At 35.0% G+C, this 23488-nt stretch overlaps 1 protein-coding gene across 1 annotated transcript in view; it reads right to left on the reverse strand.

The window, feature by feature from the left end:
• EXOC2 (exocyst complex component 2) overlaps positions 1–23488 on the reverse strand; it is a 217412-nt gene that overhangs the window by 181081 nt on the left and 12843 nt on the right. The window contains exons 2-4 of the mRNA XM_044668235.1: positions 16074–16225; positions 5387–5563; positions 2151–2277 (exon numbers count right to left, since the gene is read on the reverse strand). Coding sequence (XP_044524170.1) covers positions 2151–2277; positions 5387–5563; positions 16074–16191 — 422 coding nt within the window. The 5' untranslated portion in view covers positions 16192–16225. The remainder of the gene's footprint in view (positions 1–2150; positions 2278–5386; positions 5564–16073; positions 16226–23488) is intronic.

Consider the following 23488-nt stretch of genomic DNA (forward strand, 5'->3'; position numbering starts at 1 on the left):
TTTAATCTGGTAACTTATCATAAGCCTATTAAGCACTTTATTACAAGCATTCACTTTGCTAAAACCATAATTCTCCAAACCTTTTCAATAAATGTTTCACCAAGCAAATATGATTGAAACTCCTCTATTCCTTCACTGATGATGTATGGAAAAATAAAAAATAGATTATCTCCAGTCTTTCAACTAGTTAAAAGCAATTGCAACTGATATTTTACTAAGAAAACTTCAAGGACTTTGAAAGATAAAATGAAAGGTGTGTCTGGGAATCATATCTGAACAAAACCATCAACTTTCTAACAAGCCTAAAACCTTCACTTTAATAAGTGATCTCAGTGAAATAAAACCATAGGTAAATATTCCATTATTGCCTTAACTATTTTCTATTTCTTTAAACTAAAATTCTCCTCTTTTTGAGCAAAGATAAAAATCCAGAGTAGATTTCTTAGATGTAACATTTTTTAAAGTAGGAAATTGAAAAGAAATTGTTTTCTGCAAGATAGCATTAGACTTCTTTAGTTTCTACATTCACTTCCTGTCTTCACTGTCTTTTATTTTCTTATTTTCTGACCTCTTTTTCTCCATTCCCTCATCAGTTTTCTCCTTTAAATAGTTTCAGAGAAGACATTTTGGCTTTCTTCCAGGGATGACAATTACTCACATTTGTGAGAGTTTAAAAGCGATAGCATTTGCTAATTCCCCATTAAATCTCCTTTTCAGTAAGTTTACATTTCCCTAGATTTTAATATATTATGAGCTAATATATGATTTTAATATTTTTTTAGATAACAAATAGAAGGCAGAGCAAGGAAAAGTGCAAACATAAGAGTGGCAAAAGGGAGAGCAAAAGAATAAAGAAAAAAGCAAGTCAACTGGTGCAGGATGAGTAATCCAAATCACTATCAAGCAACCTTTTCTGAGTATTCCTATAGTATGAAACACTATGTTCATACTTTTACGTGGGCCTTATTTTTCTAAATTTCTAATTATGATTATTGCTTTCTTATAGACTCTAGCTTTAAGTTCTCAAATTCACTCCTAAGAGATCACTCAGGAGCACAAAAATATAGAGGAAAGAAGAGAAAGCTGGGAGTTAGGAAACCTGACTTCTGCTTGTATTTTACCATTTATGTGATCTTGGTGAAGTAACAAACATCTTGCATTTGGAATAAGGATGTTGGATTAGAGGAGAAGAGATGCCTTACATCTCTACACTTCAATTTTTATATCTTTTACTAAAATAACTTTCCCAGTTCAATCTATGATGAAGTAGTGGACATTTTAAAATAAGGATCACCATAATGGAGTACTGAAAATATTGGCTAGACACTCTATGGGACATTTACAGGATGGCATGGCCAAATAGTCATGAGTGGGTTATAATTTGTATGCTGGAAGTGGTACCCACACTGAAGAGTACACAGATCTAATAAAGTACTGAAGCATCAAGTATGAGTTAAGCACTCATCTAATACATAGCATTTTATTAGAACGAGGAGAAGAAATTTAGGCTTTAGAATAAAAATTAGATGTAGTTCCTACCTTGAAGAAAATGGTCTTAAATTAAAAAGATAAATATAGTAACAATAACAGCTACTAAATGTTGAAATGGAAGATAAAAGTAGGAGAAATTGTCTTCCAAAAATGGAATTGTCTATAATAGTTTGGGAAATTAAAGGTTGAGAGCAATTTTCAGAATATGTCTTTGCTTAGAGACAGAGAACAGTAGATAAGATGACCCCATCTGACCATATGGTTTTACCATATTTCCATTATAAAATCAAATAAGCAAGAAGCAAAATGGTCTTGTATTACAAACTTTTCACTAAATGCTTAACCCTAAGTAGTGAATAAAAGTATAACATTTTTATATCCAAAACGGTGGGTATTAAACTTTCAGGTCACTTATTAGTTCTCAAAACATAAACATAAAAAAGCTAACAGTTATCTTTTTCTGAAATTTTAATTCATCAGGATGTTTACATAAAAAAAGATCATTAGGTTTTATGAATAGTACTTAGCTTTTACTAGAAAAAAATTCAATATAACAAACTGTATATGGCGGTATTTTTTTGTTTGTTTCTCTTACTTCAAATCAAGTACATTCATTAAAAAAAGTGACAAACAAATAAATGAATGTATTTACTACTCACTTTTCAATCTCAATGCCAAGAGGATTAGCAGGACGTAAGGACAAGGGGGGGATTCCTTTATTCCTGTCAGTACGCATATCATAATAATTCATTTCATCAACCCAGACAGCAGACTGATCCAAGATACCTACAGAAAAGGTACATAACTTTAATAAAATAAAAGCTACCCAAAGACTTTCCAGTTTCTTGCTATTCTAACATTTTTTAAAGCCTACATGTAAAATGTATACTGAAGTAATATTGGAGAAGTTCAAGAATAAAATGCAATTATGACTAATTATCTAATCAAAATAAGCCAAAAGCTATCAATAGCAAAATTGAAATTCATTTCTTCCATGAACACTTTTCAATAGATAAGACAAATTAAAATTCCTTTAGAAAAATTATCTTAAAAGCAATAAAATTTTCTTCTCCCCAAAATACTTTCACTCAATAGATTTCACAATAAAAAATCCTCTACACCAAAATGTAAATAGTTCTACAGTAACAAATATGCTAGCTCAAATAGACAGAAGAATTTAGAAGGCCAATAGCCCGAAATACAGTGACATGAGACAGATCTATTGTACCAAGTGAATATTTTGGATTTGTTCTAGTTTTGGGGAAAAGCTGCTGGGAAAGATGCAGGTACATGAAGTTGTCTTAATGATATCTCAGAAAGCTAAATCCAATAAGAATTTTTGTTTATGGTGCTAATTAGTGATCCATAATTTAAACAATTTTTAAGTTTTAATCTTCTGACTTTCTAAAACACATTACAAGTAGTCAAATATGGTTTTCCCAAGAATGATAAAAAAAATTGTATATAGTTTAAGAAAGTGAACTGCACTTCTTTTATTCTTTTCTCACATAAACACTGATTTTTTTTCCATGAATTACATTGCCAATTAAGATAGGATAATATTTAGAACTGGAGGTCAATTACTTTTAATTAATAGATGAGGAAACTAAGATCAAAAGATATTAAATGTCTTGTCAAATATCACATAAGTAATAAAGAGAAGTTAGGCTAATATATTTTGTAAAACAAAGTTATTAATATCAGCTACTATTACCTGAATAACATGACTCTTGCTGCTTATTTATTTATATATTACTATGATAAGTGTTGCCAACATAGCTGTAGTAGTAAAATATAGCAAAGTATTTTACTTTTTTAAAGAACAAATGTAAATGAGACCAGAACAATCTTTTTCTTCTTTGATGAGGTAAAAATGTCTCTTTGGAACACATGAAGGAAAAAAGGGCCAAAAAGATCAATTTGTTTTCTAAGTCAATTTTGAAACTGCTCTGGACCTGAACCAGAAAAGAATCTAATATAGAGCACTGTGGCTATTTCAGTGGCACTTTAAGTAGGGAGAGGTTTGGGAAGGGAATGAAAAGTAGAGATGAAAATAATGTTCATATATTGAATTTTAAAAAGAAGTAAAGGAATGAATTTGAAAGATATTTAAAAAGGAGTGAGCCAGTTTTGAGTTTACATGTGGGTTCCTCTTTTAAAAAAATGTCAAAATTAAATCCTTAATCACTCAACTCAGTAACTATACTATAATTTGAGCTTAAAGTTCTGTTCCAATTAAATCTTTGATTAAGTCATAATTTCCCTACAAAATAATGTCTTCCTCTATATATTTAGGTTACTTACTGAGCCATTCAGGGTGCTTTAAATGAAAAAATGATAGCATTGTTATTTACAAATGGATGAATTTTAAATAAGATAGCTCTGGATTATGTCATTTTTTAAAGTTTCTTCATGTATAGTGTGATAATTAGATTAAGTCTACACTGCCCATCTTTAGATTTAATCACCAAAGGTGAGAGCATCTTCCAATTCTGGGAGGTCCTAACCCAGGTGTGCTAGAGTGAGTAACGAATCAGAATCAACAGACTGCCCCCTACGCTTTCTATGAGAAAGCTTCTATTGTGATTGGACATGCAGGCTAGGGGAAGGCACTGGAAGTGATGTATATGTGACCCCTTTAAAAGAGAGAGTTGAGTGAGTGAGGCTGCTTCTGGTTTGGTGAAGGGGACCTGAGGGAGCTTTGCTGGTTCGTGACTGAGACTGTTCCACGTGGTGAGTTTAAAGACTGAATCTTCCTGAACTTCTATTAAGAAACTTCTTTTTATAGACTCTGTGAATGAAGTTTGCTCCATTCACCTCCGGGCCTCAGGCCCTTTAGCCCTTGGCTGAGGGTCAAGATCTACCTGGACTAATCAGTGGGATAGATTCTTATTTCCATACTTCCTCTCTCTCTTCTCATGTAAATAAATTTCCATAAAAGTAAATTTTGATTTGAGATTATTCTTAATTGAGGATTGATAATAGTTCAATCCTCTGGTGACCATCTTTAATATATTGAACCCATTAAACCTCTTTTTCACTCTTACAATAGGCAATTACCAAAACCTATCTCTAAGGTAAAAAGAATGAATCCAGAGGCCTGAAATTATGTCTCTTGTAGAGACCATAATTTTCCACTTTTCTTTTGTAACTTTTTAGTAAAAAATAAAATAAAATAGAGCCATATATAATTTGTAAATATTTGCATACCATGTGAGAATTTCCTTTGCTATAAATAAACTTATACAATTTATTTTATCAAATCAGAAGTTAGAAATATTGTAGGGGACATCTAAGTGGTCCATTTTGCAAGAAAGATTTGGGTTCTAAAAAAACCACAAATGTAAAAACCACTCTTAAACTGCCTGCCAATTAGGATTAAGGTTCAAATCTTGGTTCGGCTATCTGTATGACCCTGGGTCAGTCATTTTACTCGCTTGATTTCTTCATCTGTAAAATGAGAGGTTGACTAAATGATCTCTAAGTCTCCTAGTAGCTCTAAGTCCATTATATTCTCTCCTTTTCTACAGAGAGGAATAAAAACTTAATACTCATGGGAGAGAAAGTGAGGAGGTGGGAGAGAGACAGGGGAAGAGGGAGAAGCTGGGGGGAGAGGGAGAGAAAGAGGGAGAGAGAGGGAGAGAAAGGAGGGAGAGGGAAGGAGTAAGGGAGGGTGGGAAAGGGAGAGAGACAGAGTGTGTGTAACTGTCTTATTTTGTTCAAACTCTGTAAATGCAGATTTAAACTTCAATGTTATAGAAATTATGAATTACCAGAATCTGAATTAAGTTGGAAAGAAAATGTAATTCAAATTAATGAGAAATTAAAACCTTTTTATTTTGCTTCCCTTATTTATTTTTGTTTCTCTTATTAGACAGGAATATAAGAATCATACCTATCTTTTCTGGCTTAAGGAGCTTGAAAGAGACTGTAGAGGTTCCTCTGCCTCCAGATTTTGTTGTGACAATGATGTCACCCTTGTCATTTTTGGCTTGTCCCACTCGACATACTATTTTACTGGCAGACATCCATTCTGCAGTTAGGAGGCAATTGTGTCCACAAATTGTCAAACCTGAAAAATCAAAGAAATCATTGAAGTGAAAAGAAACAAGTCCTGCATTATGTCAGCTATATTTTCAAATCTCAGTCTGCTGCCAACATCCATCCATCCATCCATCCATCCATCCATCCATCCATCCATCAATTAAGCAATCAAAAAAAGACTAGAAGGAATGTAAAGACAAGTGCCCATATGAGGAAAAACATTCTTGCCCATGTAAGGAAAAACAACACATACATATAGAGATATATACAAATAGAAAGTATCTATTGGACAGGAGACACAAACATTGGGTGATATAAAGTCTTCATGTGGTATTTGAGTTGAACTATGAAGAAAACTAAGGAATCTAAGAGGCAGAGGTAAGAAGAGTGTGCAATCCAGGCAAGGGACATGGCCAACAGAAGGCACAAAAATGAGACTGGAAAATCCTGTATGACTTTCTGTAAAAAGAATAGTTTGCCTAGGCTCTCTAAGTATATACAAAAGTAATGACTAACAACATTGCAAATGGACTAATGAGGAAGCATGCTATCTATCTCTCTGCATATATATTTTCTTATCTTTGGACACATTTTCCCCAGGTTCCCTCCAGGATAACTACTCCAAAAATGAACTCCTTGAACAAGGAATCTGGTTTTAGTTTTGTTGGTATTTTTGCATCCCTAGGCATATACCACTTAATATATACTAACTAGATTCAGCATTTCTTTCTATATGTCACACACATATATATATATGTCTCATTCTGCGCCCCTACGTGTTTCATCTCTCTTCAAGAAGGAGTTAGCATGTTTCATCATTAATCATCTGGAATCACGCTTAGTCATCACATTACTCAGAATCTAATTCTTTAAGCTGTTTGTCTTTACAATATTGTCATTATGTAAATTGTCTCTGGGTTCAGTTCACTTCATTCAAGGTCAATTCACATATGTTTTTCAAGGTTTCTCTGATATCAAACCCTTAAACATTTCTTGTAGCACAATAGTATTTGAGCACATTTATATACCTGCCATTACTTGACCAATGGATACCTCCTCAGATTATCTCTGTCACCTCAAAAAGGTGACAATATTTTAGTACAAATATTTTTGTATATTCTTGTTTTGCTCAAGAATAAGTTCTCCCTTAATCTACCCTTCCTCGAATACTCCCTTCAACCTTCTCTCCTTTTCTACTTATTTCGTTATTGAGTGAAATGTATTGGTTCACTGAAAGAATTGAAATCAATTCTTTTACTTGGAAGCTCATTTTGGTTATCATTTTCTTGGAAGTTTTAATTTGGAGGTTTCTTTCAGGAGGTGGTCAATAAATACTTTCTATTTTCAATATGCCTTCAAATTCTAAGAGATCAGTAAAATCTTCTTTTATATATTTTTTTGAAATATGATGTCTATGGTTTTAGGTTAGGGCATTCAGGTAGAACAATGATTCCTAAATCTTTTCTCCTTGATCTGTAACATGGCAAAGTCTTCAAGATACCCTGAGAAAGGGAGAGATAGAGTTGTTATTATATTTTATACATATATAAAATATAATGGCATAGTATCTTGATTTGTGCATGAATTGGATTTAAATGAGGCAGGGTTGCACAGTCATCAGCTTCTCTCTTTCTTCCAGTCATCGAAGTAAAGTAGTAAGATAAGTTGGGATAACTGGCAATGGCTTGTGATGGCCTTGGCATCTTTGATGTCTGATCAAGCTCTAAGCACTCCACAGGTCCTACCTAAGCAGTTTTCAAGGCCATTGGAATGAATTGTCCTCATCCGCCCATACTTTAAGGAGAAGTCTTCACATGCCTGGGGTAGACAATTTGCTAAATCACTGTCAGATTTGTGGTATGTGCTGTATTTCTCTATGAGAACTTAAATGAGAGCCATTGCACATCCCACAATTTTTTGGAACCACGGATGAGAACTGAGTGCCAGGTGGACACTAAAAGTGAGTGAATAGCTCTTAAAAGGGCTAAGCAAGCCATCATATCCGAGATGTTAGTTCTCCTTGAACACTCTTATAGTCTGAGAGAAAAAGTATGGTACTATGTAATAATATAAAATGTCCTTTGTTATTACTGAATTTAATGTTGGTAATACTTACTAAGTGTTTACCAATTAAAATTTATTATATGTACGTATAAGAAAATTATGTTTTATATGGTGTCAACCTTACATCCAAGGTTTCTGCCATTCACATTAGGTCTTGGAACGATAGTATCTCCCACAGATTTAGGGGTCCTACTGTATTTTTTTTCCTCATTCAAGTTCTCATACCCCTGGAAATCTAAGCACAAATGTGAAACTCTTGTTAAGAATCCTTGGCTTAAAGTGACAGCAATCAAATAAAGGCTTTTTAAGAAATGGGAAGAACTGAATATGTTTGTAAGCAGTACAGGATAAGTACATAGAGAAATACAGCACATATTGTCTGATGAGCAGAGAGAGAGTAAGAAAGGCATGGGACCAAAGGCATAAGTAGAAGGCTAGGATTTAGCAAAAAGGACTATATCTTTCTCCAAGGCTAGAACAAAGAAGGAAAGAATTGGAAATTAAGTGAGGAGATTTGAGGAGATTTGGAAAGAAGATGGTAAATGTATTTTCATAGCTTTTAACACATTACAAAATCATAGAATCTAAGAGTTGGAAGGGACCTTAGAGGTTGCATACAACTAAACCTAAAAAAAATCCTCTCATCTACAACATTCTAGATAGATGGTTGTCTAATATCTGCCTAAAAACCTCCGATGACAAGAAAACCATTACCTCCTAAGGTAGCCTTCTTTATTCACTTTTAGATAAATCTAATTGTTATGATTTTCCTTATATCAAATGGAAATCTGGTTCTCAGCAATTCTATACATTACTCTTTAAATGCTAGAACCCATGGTCCAAGCAAACCACATCTAATCACTCTTATACATGACATCAAGGTAAATACAAAGATAGCTAGCAAGCCCTGTGCCCCTTGAAAAGTCTTCTCTTCCCTAGGTTATATACTGATCCTTAAATAGAGTGATTTCCAAGTCCATAATTATTCTGGTTTCTCTTCAACTTATCAATGTCCAGCCTTATTATGTTTTACATACTACAGTATGTAATATCCCAAATGTGCAGTGTAGGGCTTACCTGTTCTGCATAGGAAAAATTTTAATTTTCTTAATGCTAAAAACAATAACTTTCTTAATGTAGTTTATCAAGGCATTAATTCTTTTTGGTTACTAATTTTATTAAGGAACTGTTTTCCTTTTGCTAAGATAAAGTACTCAATTCCTAACAAATTAAAGTGAAATCCTCCTAGAAGAACTTCAGAATATATCACCAGCATTCTTATGTTTTTAAACTTGCCTATTGATTAAAACAAAGGTTTTTTGAAGAAATTCTACTAAACAGAGGCAGCAGAGTATAACATAGTAGAGTTGTTTCTAATCTGAAAACTCATAGTTTCAAACAGCTCTGATAAGCCATATGCCGCTAGGCAACTCATATGAGAGAACAAAGACAATATCAACTATGGAATAGAATTAACACTCAGTGGAAGATATATCCCCAATTGTAAGAAATTTGATATCGTCCTATATTAACTGCCAGTCTGAAATGCTACTAAAGTGACAGAAAGTTTTGATTTACATCAAAGTGGGGCTACATATAGTCTTATTAAGTTTGTATTTTAGAAATTATCTACTATAGAGTGGACAATGAAAGATACTAATGAGTAATTTATGTCCCAACAGGTTTTGAAAAGTCATATGATCTTTAGTTTAGTGTCAACAATTTTTCTAACTTTGCATTTTCCATTTGTATTTTCCATTTCTAAATAGTAATGACTAATTTAATAAACATTTACAAGGGAAAATAGACCAGAATGTGTGTGGCTAGAAACCAAACACTTCACACTTATTCTCTTCTTGTTATTTAACTTTCTTGTGTTGTCCATAAGTTGTTTGGGGATGCCAATGTTTTTGTCAGATTTGTCAAGAACACATGAACTGATGCCAAATTTGATTTAAAATACTGAAGAGAGGAACCCAAGTCATCTTTTGTTACAACTAAAAGCACTCCTTTGAAAGAAAATGTTATTAAATATAAAAGGTATAACTAGGTTTCTTTAATCCTAGACAATAAGCTTTGCATTATATTGCTTAGAATCATGACATTTAGGGAGTTTCTAAAACAATATATTATTCACACACGAATAAATTTTGTTCTTTTAAAAGAACTAAGCATTTCTTTAGTAATGAAAGTCCTATTTTTTTAATATAATACTGAAATGAGTTTTTTATGTAAAAGGAATCTAGCAGATTTAAGAATTGGTTTGGAGGGGAAAAAAATCTGTTCAATAACAGATGTCAAGATATAATCCCAAAATAAAAGGATTTCTTATTGGATCCCATACTGGTAAAGTGTTCTACTGGAAAACTTTAGAGTGAACACAAATAATCTCTAAGATGAATTAGAGATAATCCAAAAAAAATTATCCTAATTCTTTAAAGGATATTCTCCTGAAAAATCGTAATCCTAGTGGATTCTGAGAAGATGGCGGCTTAAACTCAGCAAAACTCCAGACCTCCGAAATCCTTCCACACTGAGATAAAAAACAAAGTGCTTTGAGTGGAAAGAAAACCAAATCTAATAACAGGACAGAGCTGGGGGATCCTCCTACTTCACTGAGCTCAAGAGATATGCCAAAAACAAAAAAGCCTGAATTCTTGAACTGTTGGGTTTGGGGGTAAGGAAGAAGGAAGATCCCAGGATGATCCCCCACATGCTGTGCTGTTCCTGGAATCTCTTGGCGGGCAGGGGCACTAGTCCAGAGGGAGGACCTTGCTGGCACACCTGTGCCTGGCTCAGGATATTTAACAGAGATGGCAGGCAGGTGACCAGAGGAGAAACCGAGATAGGGCAGATTAGTTGCAGCCAAAACACTCTATCTTGACCCAACCCCCTTCCCCTTTCTCTCAAGGTTTTGGTCTCAGGGCACATCCAGCTCAAATCTGCCCTGGCTTAATCCCATCAATCCCATAGGGCAGATAAGAAGTCTTCAGAGGGCAGGGAAGCTCCAACACCCCTCCCCCACAGACTGCTGGGAAAGTAGCTATAAACTTCTGTTGCCAGCTGGGGAAGATCTTACATCAGAGCTCATTAAAACCATCAGCTTAACCTAATCAAACAGCAGAAGAGAGAAAAAGCCCCTTTAGGACAGAACAGCCCAAACCCACAGATCCAACAAATAATCAGAGGAGCAAGATTACAGCCAATTACTGGGGAGAAAGAAGGAAAAAAAAAAACATAAGTAGACAACAGAAAAAGAAAAAAAAAATTACCATCGACAGCTTCAATCTGGGAAATGAACAAAAAGCAAATGAAACAGAGGAAGACCAAGGAACTCCAAGAAAAATCACTAAACTCCAGCAAATTGGACACAGGCTTTGGAAGAACTCAAAATACAATTCAAAAAACAATAAAGAGAGAGGCTGAAGATAATAGGAAAAGGGAAATATATGAACTAAAACAATAAAACAGTTTCTTGAAAAGCCAAAATTGACCAGCTTGAAAACAAGGCAAAGAAGGTGAAAGATGACCTACAAAGATAATCAGACCAAAAGTAAAATAATGACCAAAAAGCCAGGGATGAAATTCAGTCTTTAAAAATTAGAATCCAACAACTAGCAAATGACTTCAGAAAGCAGCAAGAATCTATAAAAAAATCAAAAGAATGAAAAATATGAGGAAAATATGAAACACCCCATTGAAAGAACCTCAGATCTGGAAAACAGATCAAGGAGAGATAATTTAAGAATTATTGGACTACCTGAACATCATGACAAAAAAAAAAAAAAAAAAAAAAAGCCTGGATATCATCCTACAGGAAATTATCCTAGAAAACTGCCCCAACACCCTCTAACAAGAGGGAAAAGTGGAGATTGAAAGAATCCATAGATCACCTCCTACATTTAATCCACAATTGACAACTCCCAGGAATACTATAGCCAAATTGAAGAATTACCAGACCAAGGAAAAAATATTACAAGCTGCTAAGAAGTCATTCAGATACCATGGAACCACAGTTAGGATAACACAGGACCTGGCTACATCTACACTGAAGGACCAAAAGGCATGGAATATGATATTCTGGAAATCAAGGGAACTGGGTTTACAACCAAGAATCAACTACCCAGCAAAACTGACTATATTCTTGCAGGGGAAATTATGGTCATTTAATAAAATTGAAGACTTCCAAGCATTCATGAAGAAAAAACTGGACTTAAACAAAAAAATTGATGTCCAAATACAGAACTCAAGAGAATCACCAAAAGGAAATTAAGAGAGGGGAAAAACAAAACAAACAAACAAAAAAACTTTTTTTTAGGGACCCAATAAGTGAAAATGATTTATATACCTATAAGAAAAGATGATATAGGTAATTCTTAAAAATTGTTATTATCATCAGGGTAGCTAGAAGTATACTGAGAGGGAACAGTGACAAACTGTATAGGATGAAATGTCAAGATATATATGTATGTATAAATATACACACAACTAGAGGTAAAAAAAAAGAATGTAATATTAAGAGAAATGAGAAAAGAGACAAAATGAAGTAAATTTATATTCCATAAAGAAGCACATGGTGTGAGCCGGAGAGAAGACCAATACGCTGGATAAAGAGGTTGGAGAGTGGAAATACTTAATTATGTGCATTGAAATTAAAGAGGGAAGAACAATCAGATCCATTGAGGCAGAGAACTGATCCATGCCCCATAGAGAAGCAGAAGGGTAACAAATAGACTGGTGGGTAAGGAAGCAATACTAGGGAGGGAAACTGTGTGGGGGGGGGGGGGGGGGGACGGGTAGCTTAAAAAGATCCTAAAGAAAAATAAGAGGGGAATAAGAAGCGAGGGGGGAGAAAAGAGTAGTAAAATAAGGGAGGGTTTTACTGGGACTGATTAAAAACAAAACACTGGTGTAGAAGGAAATAGTGAAAGAAGAAAGGGCAGGATAAGGAGAGGGAATCAAAATGTTGGGGAATGCACAGTTGATAATCATAACTCTGAATGTACTTGCCCATAAAATGGAAGCAAATAGCAGAACGGATTAGAAACCAAAATCCTACCATTTGTTGTCTACAAGAAACACATATGAGGCACTTAGACATACATAGGGTAAAAGTAAAAGGCTGGAGTAAAATTATTGGGCTTCAACTGAGAAAAAGAAGGCAGGAGTTGCAATCATGATATCTAACAAAGCCAAATTAAAAACAGATCTGGTTAAAAGAGATAGGGAACATAACCACATCCTGATAAAAGGCAATTAGACAATGAGGAAATATCAGTATTCAACATATATGCACCAAATGGTATAGCATACATATTTCTAAAGGAGAAACAAGCAGAGTTCAAGGAGGAAATAGATAGTAAAACTATACTAGTGGGAGACCTGAACCTTCCCCTATCAGAACTAGATAAGTAAAACAATAAAATAAGAAAGATGTAAGAGAGGTGAATGAAATCCTAGACAAATTAGAGTTAATAAATATGTGAAGAAAAATAAATAGGGACAAAAAGGAATACACCTTCTTTTCAGCAGCACATAGTATATTCACAAAGATTGACAATGTACTAAGACATAGAAACATGGCAAACAAATGCAAAAGAGCAGAAATAATAAATGCAACTTTTTCAGATCATAATGCAATAAAAATAATAATTAGTAAAGGTACGTGGATAGGCAAATCAAAAATTAATTGGAAATTAATTAATATGATTCTCCAAAATCAGTTAGAGAACAAATCATAGAAACAATAATTTCATAGAAGAGAATGACAATGATGAGACATACTACCTGTAAGTTTTAAAATTAATATTCAATTCCTCCAAAGTATGATATTTATAAGGATTTATTAAAATGCGGGGAAAGAGTCCCAACTCACCCTTCACCACACCACCTATGGTGCCAAAGACTCCCGTGACCACCAAAAACCCCCATTTCAATACCGCCCGCGAAAACTGATGACCAATAGGAAAAGGCTTAAGGAATTATGGGCATGGTGAAAGGGAGTTTGGGTAATGTAGTTTAAGGGGATATAAGATCTTTTCAACTTTACATACCAAAATCTGTACCAAAAGAAGTATTCAGGGGGAAATTTATATCCTTGAGTGCATATATTAACAAATTAGGGAGGGCAAAGATCAATGAATTGGGCATGCAACTTAAAAAACTAGAAAGCAAACAAATTAAAAATCCCCAAATGAAAAGTAAATTAGAGATCATAAAAAAAATCAAAGGAGAAATTAATAACATTATAAGTAAAAGAACTATTGAATTAATAAATAAGACTAGACAAAGTACTGGTCAATCTAAAAAAAAAGGAAAGAAAACCAAATTAACAGTATCAAAGATGAAAAGGGAGACCTCACCTCTAAAGAAGAGGAAATTAAGACAATCATTAAAAACTATTTTGTTCAATTATATGGCAATAAATATAGCAATCTAGGTGATATGGATGAATATTTACAAAAATATAAATTGCCTAGATTAACAGCAGAAGAAATAGAATACTTAAATAATCCCATATCAGAAAAAGAAATTGAACAAGCCAACAAAGAACTCCTTAAGAAAAAATCCCCAGTACCAGATGGATTCACAAGTGAATTCTATCAGACATTCAAAGAGCAACTAATCCCAATACTATACAAATTATTTGATATGATAAGCAAAGAAGGATTTCTACCAAATTCCTTTTATGACACAAATATGGTACTGATCCCAAAGTCAGGTAGATCAAAAACAGAGAAAGAAAACTACAGACCAATCTCTTTAATGAACATAGATACAAAAATCTTAAATAGAATACTAGCTAAAAGACTCCTGCAAGTGATCACGAGGGTTATTCATTATAATCAGGTGGGATTTATATCAGAAATGCAAGGATGGTTCAATATTAGGAAAACTATTCACATAATTGACCATATCAACAAGCAAACCAACAAAAATCTAATGATTATCTCAATAGATACTGAAAAAGCCTTTTACAAAATACAACACTCATTCCTATTGAAAACACTCGAAAGTATAGGAATAGAAGGACCTTTCCTAAAAATAATAAACAGCATATATCTAAAACCATCAACAAGCATCATCTGCAATGGAGACAAATTAGAAGCATTCCCAATAAGATCAGGAATGAAACAAGGATGCCCATTATTGCCTCTATTATTTAACATTGTACTAGAAACACTAGCAGTAGCAATTAGAGAAGTAAAAGAAATTGAAGGTATTAAAAAAGGCAATGAGGAGACCAAGCTATCACTCTTTGCAGATGATATGATGATGTATTTTAAAAAATCCTAGAGAATCAACTAAAAAGCTAACGGAAATAATCAACAACTTTAGGAAAGTTGCAGGATACAAAATAAATGCACATTAATCATCACATCTCAACAGAGTTAGAAAAAGAAATGCCATTTAAAATCACCCTAGATAATATGAAATACTTAGGAATCTATCTGCCAAGACAAACACAGGAATTATATGAACACAACTACAAAACACTTTCCACACAATTAAAACTAGATCTAAACAATTGGAAAAACATTGATTGCTCATGGGTAGGGCGAGCTAACATAATAAAAATGACCATCCTACCCAAATTAATTTACTTATTTAGTGCCTTCTTATCAAACTACCAAGAAACTTTTTTACTAAATCAGAAAAAACTATAACAAAGTTCATTTGGAAGAACAAAAGATCAAGAATATAAAGGGAAATAATGAAAAAAAAATGTGAAAGAACCTGGCCTAACCGTTATCAGATTTTAAACTGTACTATAAAGCAGTGGTCATTAAAACAATATGGTACTGGCTAAGAGATAGAAGGGAGGATCAGTGGAATAGACTTGGGGTAAGTGACCTCAGCAAGACAATCTTGCTAATAAGTGTCTGAGGTTATATGGACTCTGGAAAATCAAAGATGTTTCTTTGATGATAAAGTAATGGTAATATAAATTAAAATAGGATAGCACCTCTGGAAACCTCTGGAACTAAGTGTTGGGAGCTATAAGGTGCTCAGTGGATAGATACAGTGCCAAGCCTGGAGTCTGGAAGACTCTTCTTCCTGAGGTCAAATCCTGTCTCAGATACTTAATAGTTGTATGACTCTGGGTAAGTCACTTAACCCTGTTTGCCTCAGTTTCCCCTACTGTCAAATGAGTTAGAGAAGGAAATGGCAAATCACTCTAGTATCTTTGATAAAAAACAAAACAAAACTCAAATGGAATTACAAAAAGTAAGACATGACTGAAACAATTGAACACAAACTAAATCTTAGAGACATTAAGGTTTGGTAAACTAGTATAACTGTATTAATGAATTAGGTAAGCAATACTTTTTTCATTCTTCATTCTAGATCATTCTCTATAAATAACTGATGTAATTTCAAATAAAATCTCTTCATCTACTCAACATAACCCTCAAAAGTTTACTTTTGACAAAAGTTAGAAGAACATGCTGGTAAATACTCTTTTTGCCTACCTATGAGGTCAGTTGGTCCTGTTCCCAAGTTTTCTCCTCGAATTGTGACCTTTGTCCATGATATACCTTCATTTGGAGAGATTCCTGTTACAAGCGGGGGTTGTCTTGATCGGGACATTGTATAAGAGTACTAGCGACGTAGTTATAGTGATCTGTTAAACAGAAATAAAACTGAGATCAATGTACTGTGAATAGAAAAAAACATTCAATTAAAATATGTACATCTGACATTCAGAAGGTAATAAAAAAAGTGTTCTTGGTTGTCCAGTGATCAAATAGTCAACATTTGTTGCATACTGACCTTGTTTAAAGTATTTCACTGGATACTGATTGAGAATTATAAATTTAATTCAAAACAAGTGCCCTATAATCAATGAGCATTCATTTCCATGTTACATGGGATATAAACAACTTATATCACAAGCAAAAACTGTCATAGATAATTTATGAATTGTGCTGTTTTTCTCACCCACTTTCAATTTGGCTTCCAACAGCACCATTCAAATGAAACATCTTTCTCCAGAGTTTTCTGTGATCTCATAATTGCCAGATATTTGTCTTATTTATCATTCTTCTTAATCTCTCTGCAGCATATGACACTTTTGACAACAGTACCGGATTCTTTCTCCTCTCTAGGTTTTTATGATACTTTCTAGATTAGGTGGTGCTCTTCTTGTTTATTTTTCTTGAGGATTACTTTTTAGGTTTCATTTTGAACCCTCAATCAATCAATCAAACAAGCATTTATTAAGCATTTAAGACATTTCAGGCTCTGTGCTAAGACTGAGGGTACAAAGAAAAGCAAAAACAGCCCTAGGCCTGAAGAAGTTTACATTTTAATGGAGAAGACATTATGCAAATAATTAACTACAAATGCAATAAACATATATTAAGTGCCTACTATGTGCCAAATACTAGTAATAAATATGAAAGTCTGAAAGTTCCTGCCTTCAAGGAACTTATAATTTAATGAGGGAAGATAACACATACATACATAGAAGCCGAAAAGGGAGAAGTACAGGAGTATAGTATTTCACAGGAGACAAAACCAAGGAGACCATATGATAGAAAATAGAGTTACTTAGAAAGTTCTGAGCCATCTATTGAGAAAAGCTTTGGAAGCAATTACTGTTCTGCTCTCCAGTCCTCCAGAGAGGAAAGGTAACCTCCTTCCCTTAGGGAGCTGTTAGAGGGACCAGGAAAGGACATTCACAATTAGTGGCATTAACAGGTAAAAATACTGATCAAAGGAGATTAAGAAGCAGTACTCAGAATGAAAGAGAACTAAGAACAGTGTCACAGAAATACTGAGAGGCATTTGTAAAGATGGATAAGTAGAAAGAAGCAGTACAGACCAGATCTTTGATAGAACTATTTCAACAAAGACCAAGGAAGAACAGACACTGGGTCATTTCTGAAAAACTGGAATTCTGATAAGTTTCACAATCAATCACAATTCTAAGGGACAATGATAAAGTATGCTATCTATAAAGAGTTCATAAATTCAAAGTACAGAATAAGATACATATATTTTTGAAAATGGCCAAAGTATGAATGTTTTTCTTGACTATGCCTATTTGTTAGGAAGGTTTTGTTTTTCCTTTCCTTTCCTTTTTTTTTTCCCCAATGGGGTTTGAGAAGAGGGAGGAATAAGCAATAGGGTTGCTAAAATAAAAGAAAGAAAAGAGGGACGTTGAAGTATTTGGAAAAAAAAATACACAGAAGAAAACAGAAGGAAAGCCAGCAGAAAACAAACATACAGGTCAACATTGAAAGTTACATGTTGAATTTATCATATACTTAAAAGGAAATATAAGCCATGTATTAAAGATATTTGCAGTTTTGTGCACGATCCTTTTTATGTTCTACTTTATATATAGAAATGCTTGTTTCATTTATTTAGTTCAAAATTTTAGGAAAGATCAAAATACATTTTTAAAGTATGAAATGATTTGGTGATATGTAAAGATATAAATCCATCAATTTAAATATATTAATTGTACTGCAAAAGTTTACAGGAAAGAGACGTGTGAATAAAAATAGAATTGACTTTAATGTTTTAAGCAGAATGTACAAGAATGAAACAAACAGAAAAGTACACTGAAAGTAATAAATAATAAAGGTGATACATTAATTATATACAAAGACTCAGTATATTTTAAATTAGAAAAGTCAGGACAAATCAAATGATTTTTTTTAAATGGGACTTTTTATTAACTACGTCACTTTAAATATGCTTTATATGTTGTAAGAGACGTATTCTCTTGAAAAAATATTATTAATTTATAGACAAGAAATTCAGTAAAACTAAAGTAGATAAATGTTAAAATCTTGGGAACAGGGCCAAGATGCACTACAGGACAGTTTCTACAATAACTTTGATATCAAAAATTTATGTAGCATAAAAGATGTAGTAACACTGCAGAGATGATAACTATTAACAGAAGATTTGAAAATTGACCTGCCATTTTATTGAATGCAATTAGACCAAAGGAGAATACAAAATTAAACTGAGGAGAATCATGCTTTTATTTGTAGAGTAAAATCACACTGAGAGGTGATTTAATTATCTTTTTGACACAATTAAGCAGTGTCCTATGTTGTACATCATAAATAAGTAATCATGTCTTTAATAGAAGTATTTTCATCTAACTAAAACAACAACCTTGTGGAGTCCTACTTGATTTGAGGGTCCTCAAAACTGGGGTGAGAAAAATAAGCTGGGTCTACAGGAGGGTTGTATTGAGGCATTTATGCAAGATCTCTTGCATTTGCAAATTACCCTAGGCAATCCTGGCAGTTAGGAGAATGGAACTTTGGCCCAGCAGGTGCCAGTCCCAAGACCTGACAGTTTGAGCTGGGACTATAAATACCCCTGCTGAACCAACCTGGGTGTTCTGATTTCATTGACCTCACCCAGACACCCAGCTACCCCTGACTTCCCCTTGGGGACCCCGGGAGGGGAAAGGGAGGTTGAAGGGAGGTTTGGGTTGTGGAACGTGGGCAGGAAATTAGATTTAGGTCAGCCTAGCAACAGGGACAACCCTAAACCAAACCATCAACCTCATCTGTCTAGCTGTTGGATCACTTAACATCAGGGCAGTGGAAATTGCCGAGGGGCTGGTTCCCTCCGCCTGATTTTACCTTCTAGGTCCACTGTCAACACTGGCCAGTCACCCTTAGCAACAGCTTCTCCAGACCTTAAACCCTCTTTCCTCAATTTTCCCTCCTGTGTTTAAATAAACCCTTAGCCTGAAACTGTGAGCTGTAGTTAATTATAACTTCAACCTAAGCTAAGGGGCTGAGGAAAGGGGAGAATAGCAACCACTTGACTCCAAGGAAGTATTGGCCAGGCATCCACTTTATTCACGAAGTGTGTGACCTTCACTTCCTGTTGGTTACTGCTTTCACTCCAGCAGAGAGGGGTTCCTCACTCTCCACCTTAAAGGAGCCTATAAACAGAAAGGAGACTGACTGGGCATCACAGCTCAGGCAACACATCCCTGGTTGTCCCAAATCACCAGCTATAGTAGTTACAAGCTCCCTGGCCAGGTGACTTCACTGGTACCACCAGCTCCCCTGTTATCAGCCACATTACCCCCTTTATTACAGGGTCAAACCGCCAGACTGACAGATCAGACACACAGACATCTTCTTGTTGGGTGGTGACAAAGTTTATTGAGTTGGGATACATACTTTATAAGGAAAATGACCTAGGCTAAGGGATTAGGTAAGCCTTTTGCTAGAACAATGATTGGTAATGATTTACCTAAGATTACCTTAGTTGCTCTAAACAGTGTTTTCTATGGGATAATAAATCACATGTAAGCATATCAATGTATGACCCAATACTGTATGTTCTTCTCATAGAGCTCTTATATTTTTATTTTCTTGGCTGGACATCTAGTATTTCGGGAGAAGGAAAAGTTTTCTTTTCCCCTGCTGGGGGGCAGACTATGTGCTTTGTGATTTCTAGCTGATGGCTAGAATTTTTATTTGATTTGATTTTATTGGGGCCTACTCTCACTACTGGGGGCTAATAAAACAAATGAAGGCAAAGTAAATGAGTGCATGGTTTGTATGGATTGTGTATGGCTAAAAGGCTAAATTCTATTTTGCTAAAGTTTTATTTGCTTAGAAATGGAGCTTTTGAAATTTCATTTTTTATCTGGGCCCTTTTTCAGAGTGTTTCAGAGTATTCTGTGTCTTAACAGTAGTGTTTTGTCATAGGCAGACATTTCTTCACTGCTTTAGTGTAGGAGCTAAGATGACTTGCTCAGTGGTCTTTCTTGGCCTCAAATCTTAGGGTTAATAAGACTACCTCCCCTGATAAGGCTTTTCCTCTGAGCTTTTCACTGAGACTTAAGGCCCTTTTGCCTTTATAACAAGCATCAGCCATCACAGCTGAGAGAGCTATTCTTATTAGGCCAGATTCTGTTAGCATCCAATTCTTGTTTCCATATGCCAAACAAATACTGACTTCTTTACTTTAAATAAGTCAAATTTGTTTAATTTCTAAGTGTCCATGCTATTATACTGTTAAGGATTATGTTCTGTTATGGGGTAACATACTGGGGTTTGGTATGTATCTTTTTTTCCTAATCAAATCTGCAACAATTGTTTGGTGTAAAATGTCTCTGCTAAGTCTCACTAAGTGTGGATCTATTATACTGTGCTATCTTCTGGTGGAATAAGTATGAGGTGAGATTGAGCTAATAGGAGGGGAAATACATTTTGAAAACTTGCATTTGATAAGGAAATGATTATACCTAATATCAGAATATAAGACTGTACATCATTAAGTTACATTTTTCAAGGTAGCTGAACCACAACAAAAGTAATAATTGGGCTGGGGTTAATAAATTTAAGATTGATCAGTCTTAGGGAGGCTTGCAACCTCCAGGGATTGTTTTATCAGGTGAACTGTTCTTTTGGCTAGTCTCCAGATCATGGGCTTTGGTGGGTTGGGGCTTCTGAGCATCCATCTAGATTCTTTCATATTCAGCTGATCTTGAAAAGGTTCTTGGCTGTAGGTGTTAATTTCCTGTGTAAATAAAACTCAACCCCCATATTATATTTCTTGGGCTTTTTTGTTTGTTTGTTTTTGTAAATAGGTTACTCCAAATCACAGTTCAATGATTATACAAATGAATTAACTTACAAGAGATTCATTGTAATTCCAATTGAAACAAAAACTTGGGGTGGGATATAGTCTCTTAAATAAGTAGTGGAACATATTTGTTTGCTATACACATTCAAATTTCTGGGGATTCAATTATTATTTCACTTTGCTTGCATTATAACAATTTGCTTTGAAAGAAAGAAGTTGGGAAAGGATTTTGACACTTTGTTTTCAGGCAAGAGTCAGGGTTATTAATCAGTCATGTCTTTCTTTTTGAATGGTAGTTATAATTCAATGGTCTAGAGGTTCCGGGTTAAGATGGTGGCAGAGTAAAAAGCAGCTCTTAACCTCTCCTGACCGAAACACGCAAGACTCCTCAAGGGGACATAAAAACAAGTCCAGACAAACGGAGGGACCCCACAACAGAGTGCAGCATGGAAGGTACGTGGAATCGGTACATTTCCATGCTATAAAGGGGTGAAACAGCTCTCACTAAATCGCGGGCTGAGCAACCATCCCACCCCCAACCCCTCCACACACACCACCTATAGCGCCGAAGCCAGTTAAAAAGAAATAGAGCAAGTTTGGGGCACCCATCGAGTCATTGGCAGCTCCAGGGCCTGTTCCTGAGAGCAGCAAGATTTGGGACCCCAAAAGCCAAAGAACGCACGCGAACTCTGAGCGCGGGAGTGGCGGAGGCGTGGGGGAGGCAGACACAGCCACGAGCTAAAGCTCTGAAACCCTGAGTGGGGAACCAGCGTAGACGGGTATACAGGTATACGACTGTGGAAGCAGCGCCCTGAGACATGTAAAGGAACCTCAGGCAGAGGATCAAGCAAGGGGGTCCACCAGGGGGCTTGACCTTGGAAAAAACCAGACCTCAGACCTCAGGAGCCAAAAGACCGCAGACAGACCCCGAGAGCGAGGATAAAGCTGAGAAGCTGCTGGGCTAATGATGGCTACCCAGACTCAGGAAGTTCAGAAGAGAAAGATAAACAACAAGAAAAAGAAGTCTTTAACACTCGACAACTTTTACACAGAGAAAATCCAGACAACCGAGCAAACAGAGGAGGAGAACAAACAAGCATCCGGACCCTCCTCAAATAAGGAAAACGGGTCACAAGCTATGGAAGAGTTCAAAACTGAGATTCTGAGGAAGATGGAAGAGATCTGGCAAGAAAATAACAGTTTAAAAGGTAGAATCTTGCAATTGGAAAGTGAGGCTCAGAAATCAAATGAACTGATAAGCAAAGTGAACCAGATTGAAAAAGAAAACCAAAAGATCATAGCTGAAAACGAAAAGTTTAGAGCCGAAAACCAGTCCCTAAAGGCTAGAATTGAGCAATTAGAAGCTAATGATCTCTCAAGACAACAAGAACAAATAAAACAAAGTCAAAAGACCGAAAAAATAGGAGGAAATATGAAATATCTCAATGAGAGAGTGACAGACCAAGAAAACCGGTCTAGAAGAGACAATTTGAGAATAATTGGTCTTCCAGAAAAACCAGAAATTAATAGAAACCTGGACTCCATACTAAAAGAAATTATTCAGCAAAATTGTCCTGAAGTCCTACAACAAGAGGGCAATATAGACATTGAAAGGATTCATAGAACACCCACTACATTCGATCCAGATAAGAAAACAGCCAGAAATATAATTGCCAAATTCAAGAGCTTTCAAGCAAAAGAAAAAATCTTACAAGAAGCCAGAAAGAGACAATTCAAATATCAAGGAACACCAATCAGGATCACACAGGATCTGGCAGCCTCCACGCTAAAAGACCGTAAGGCTTGGAATACAATAGTCAGAAAGGCAAGAGAGCTGGGCCTGCAACCACGGATCAACCACCCATCAAAATTGACTATATATTTCCAGGGGAAAGTATGGGCATTCAACAAAATTGAAGAATTCCAAGTATTTGCACAGAAAAGAGCAGGGCTAAATGGAGAGTTTGATATCCAACCACAAAAATCGAGAGAAACATGAAAAGGTAAATAAGAAACAGAGGGGAAAGAAAGAAAACTTATAATTTTTAAATTTGCCTTTTTAAGGGCCTCAGTTAGATCTAATTATCTGTATTCCTATGTAGAGAAATGTTATGTATAATTCTCTGTAGTGAACTCTATTCACTATTATAGTAATCAGAAGAATAATTCACAGGGTGAGGGTGGAACATTAAATAATTTAAGATGACATGGGGGATGGGAAAGAGGGGACACCAAGAGAAACTTGAGTGAATAAGAAAAATAGGATATTCTATTACACACAAAGAGGGCATGGGAAGGAGAGGGG

The sequence above is a fragment of the Gracilinanus agilis genome, chromosome 1 (assembly GCF_016433145.1).
Source record: "Gracilinanus agilis isolate LMUSP501 chromosome 1, AgileGrace, whole genome shotgun sequence".
Lineage (NCBI taxonomy): Eukaryota > Metazoa > Chordata > Mammalia > Didelphimorphia > Didelphidae > Gracilinanus > Gracilinanus agilis.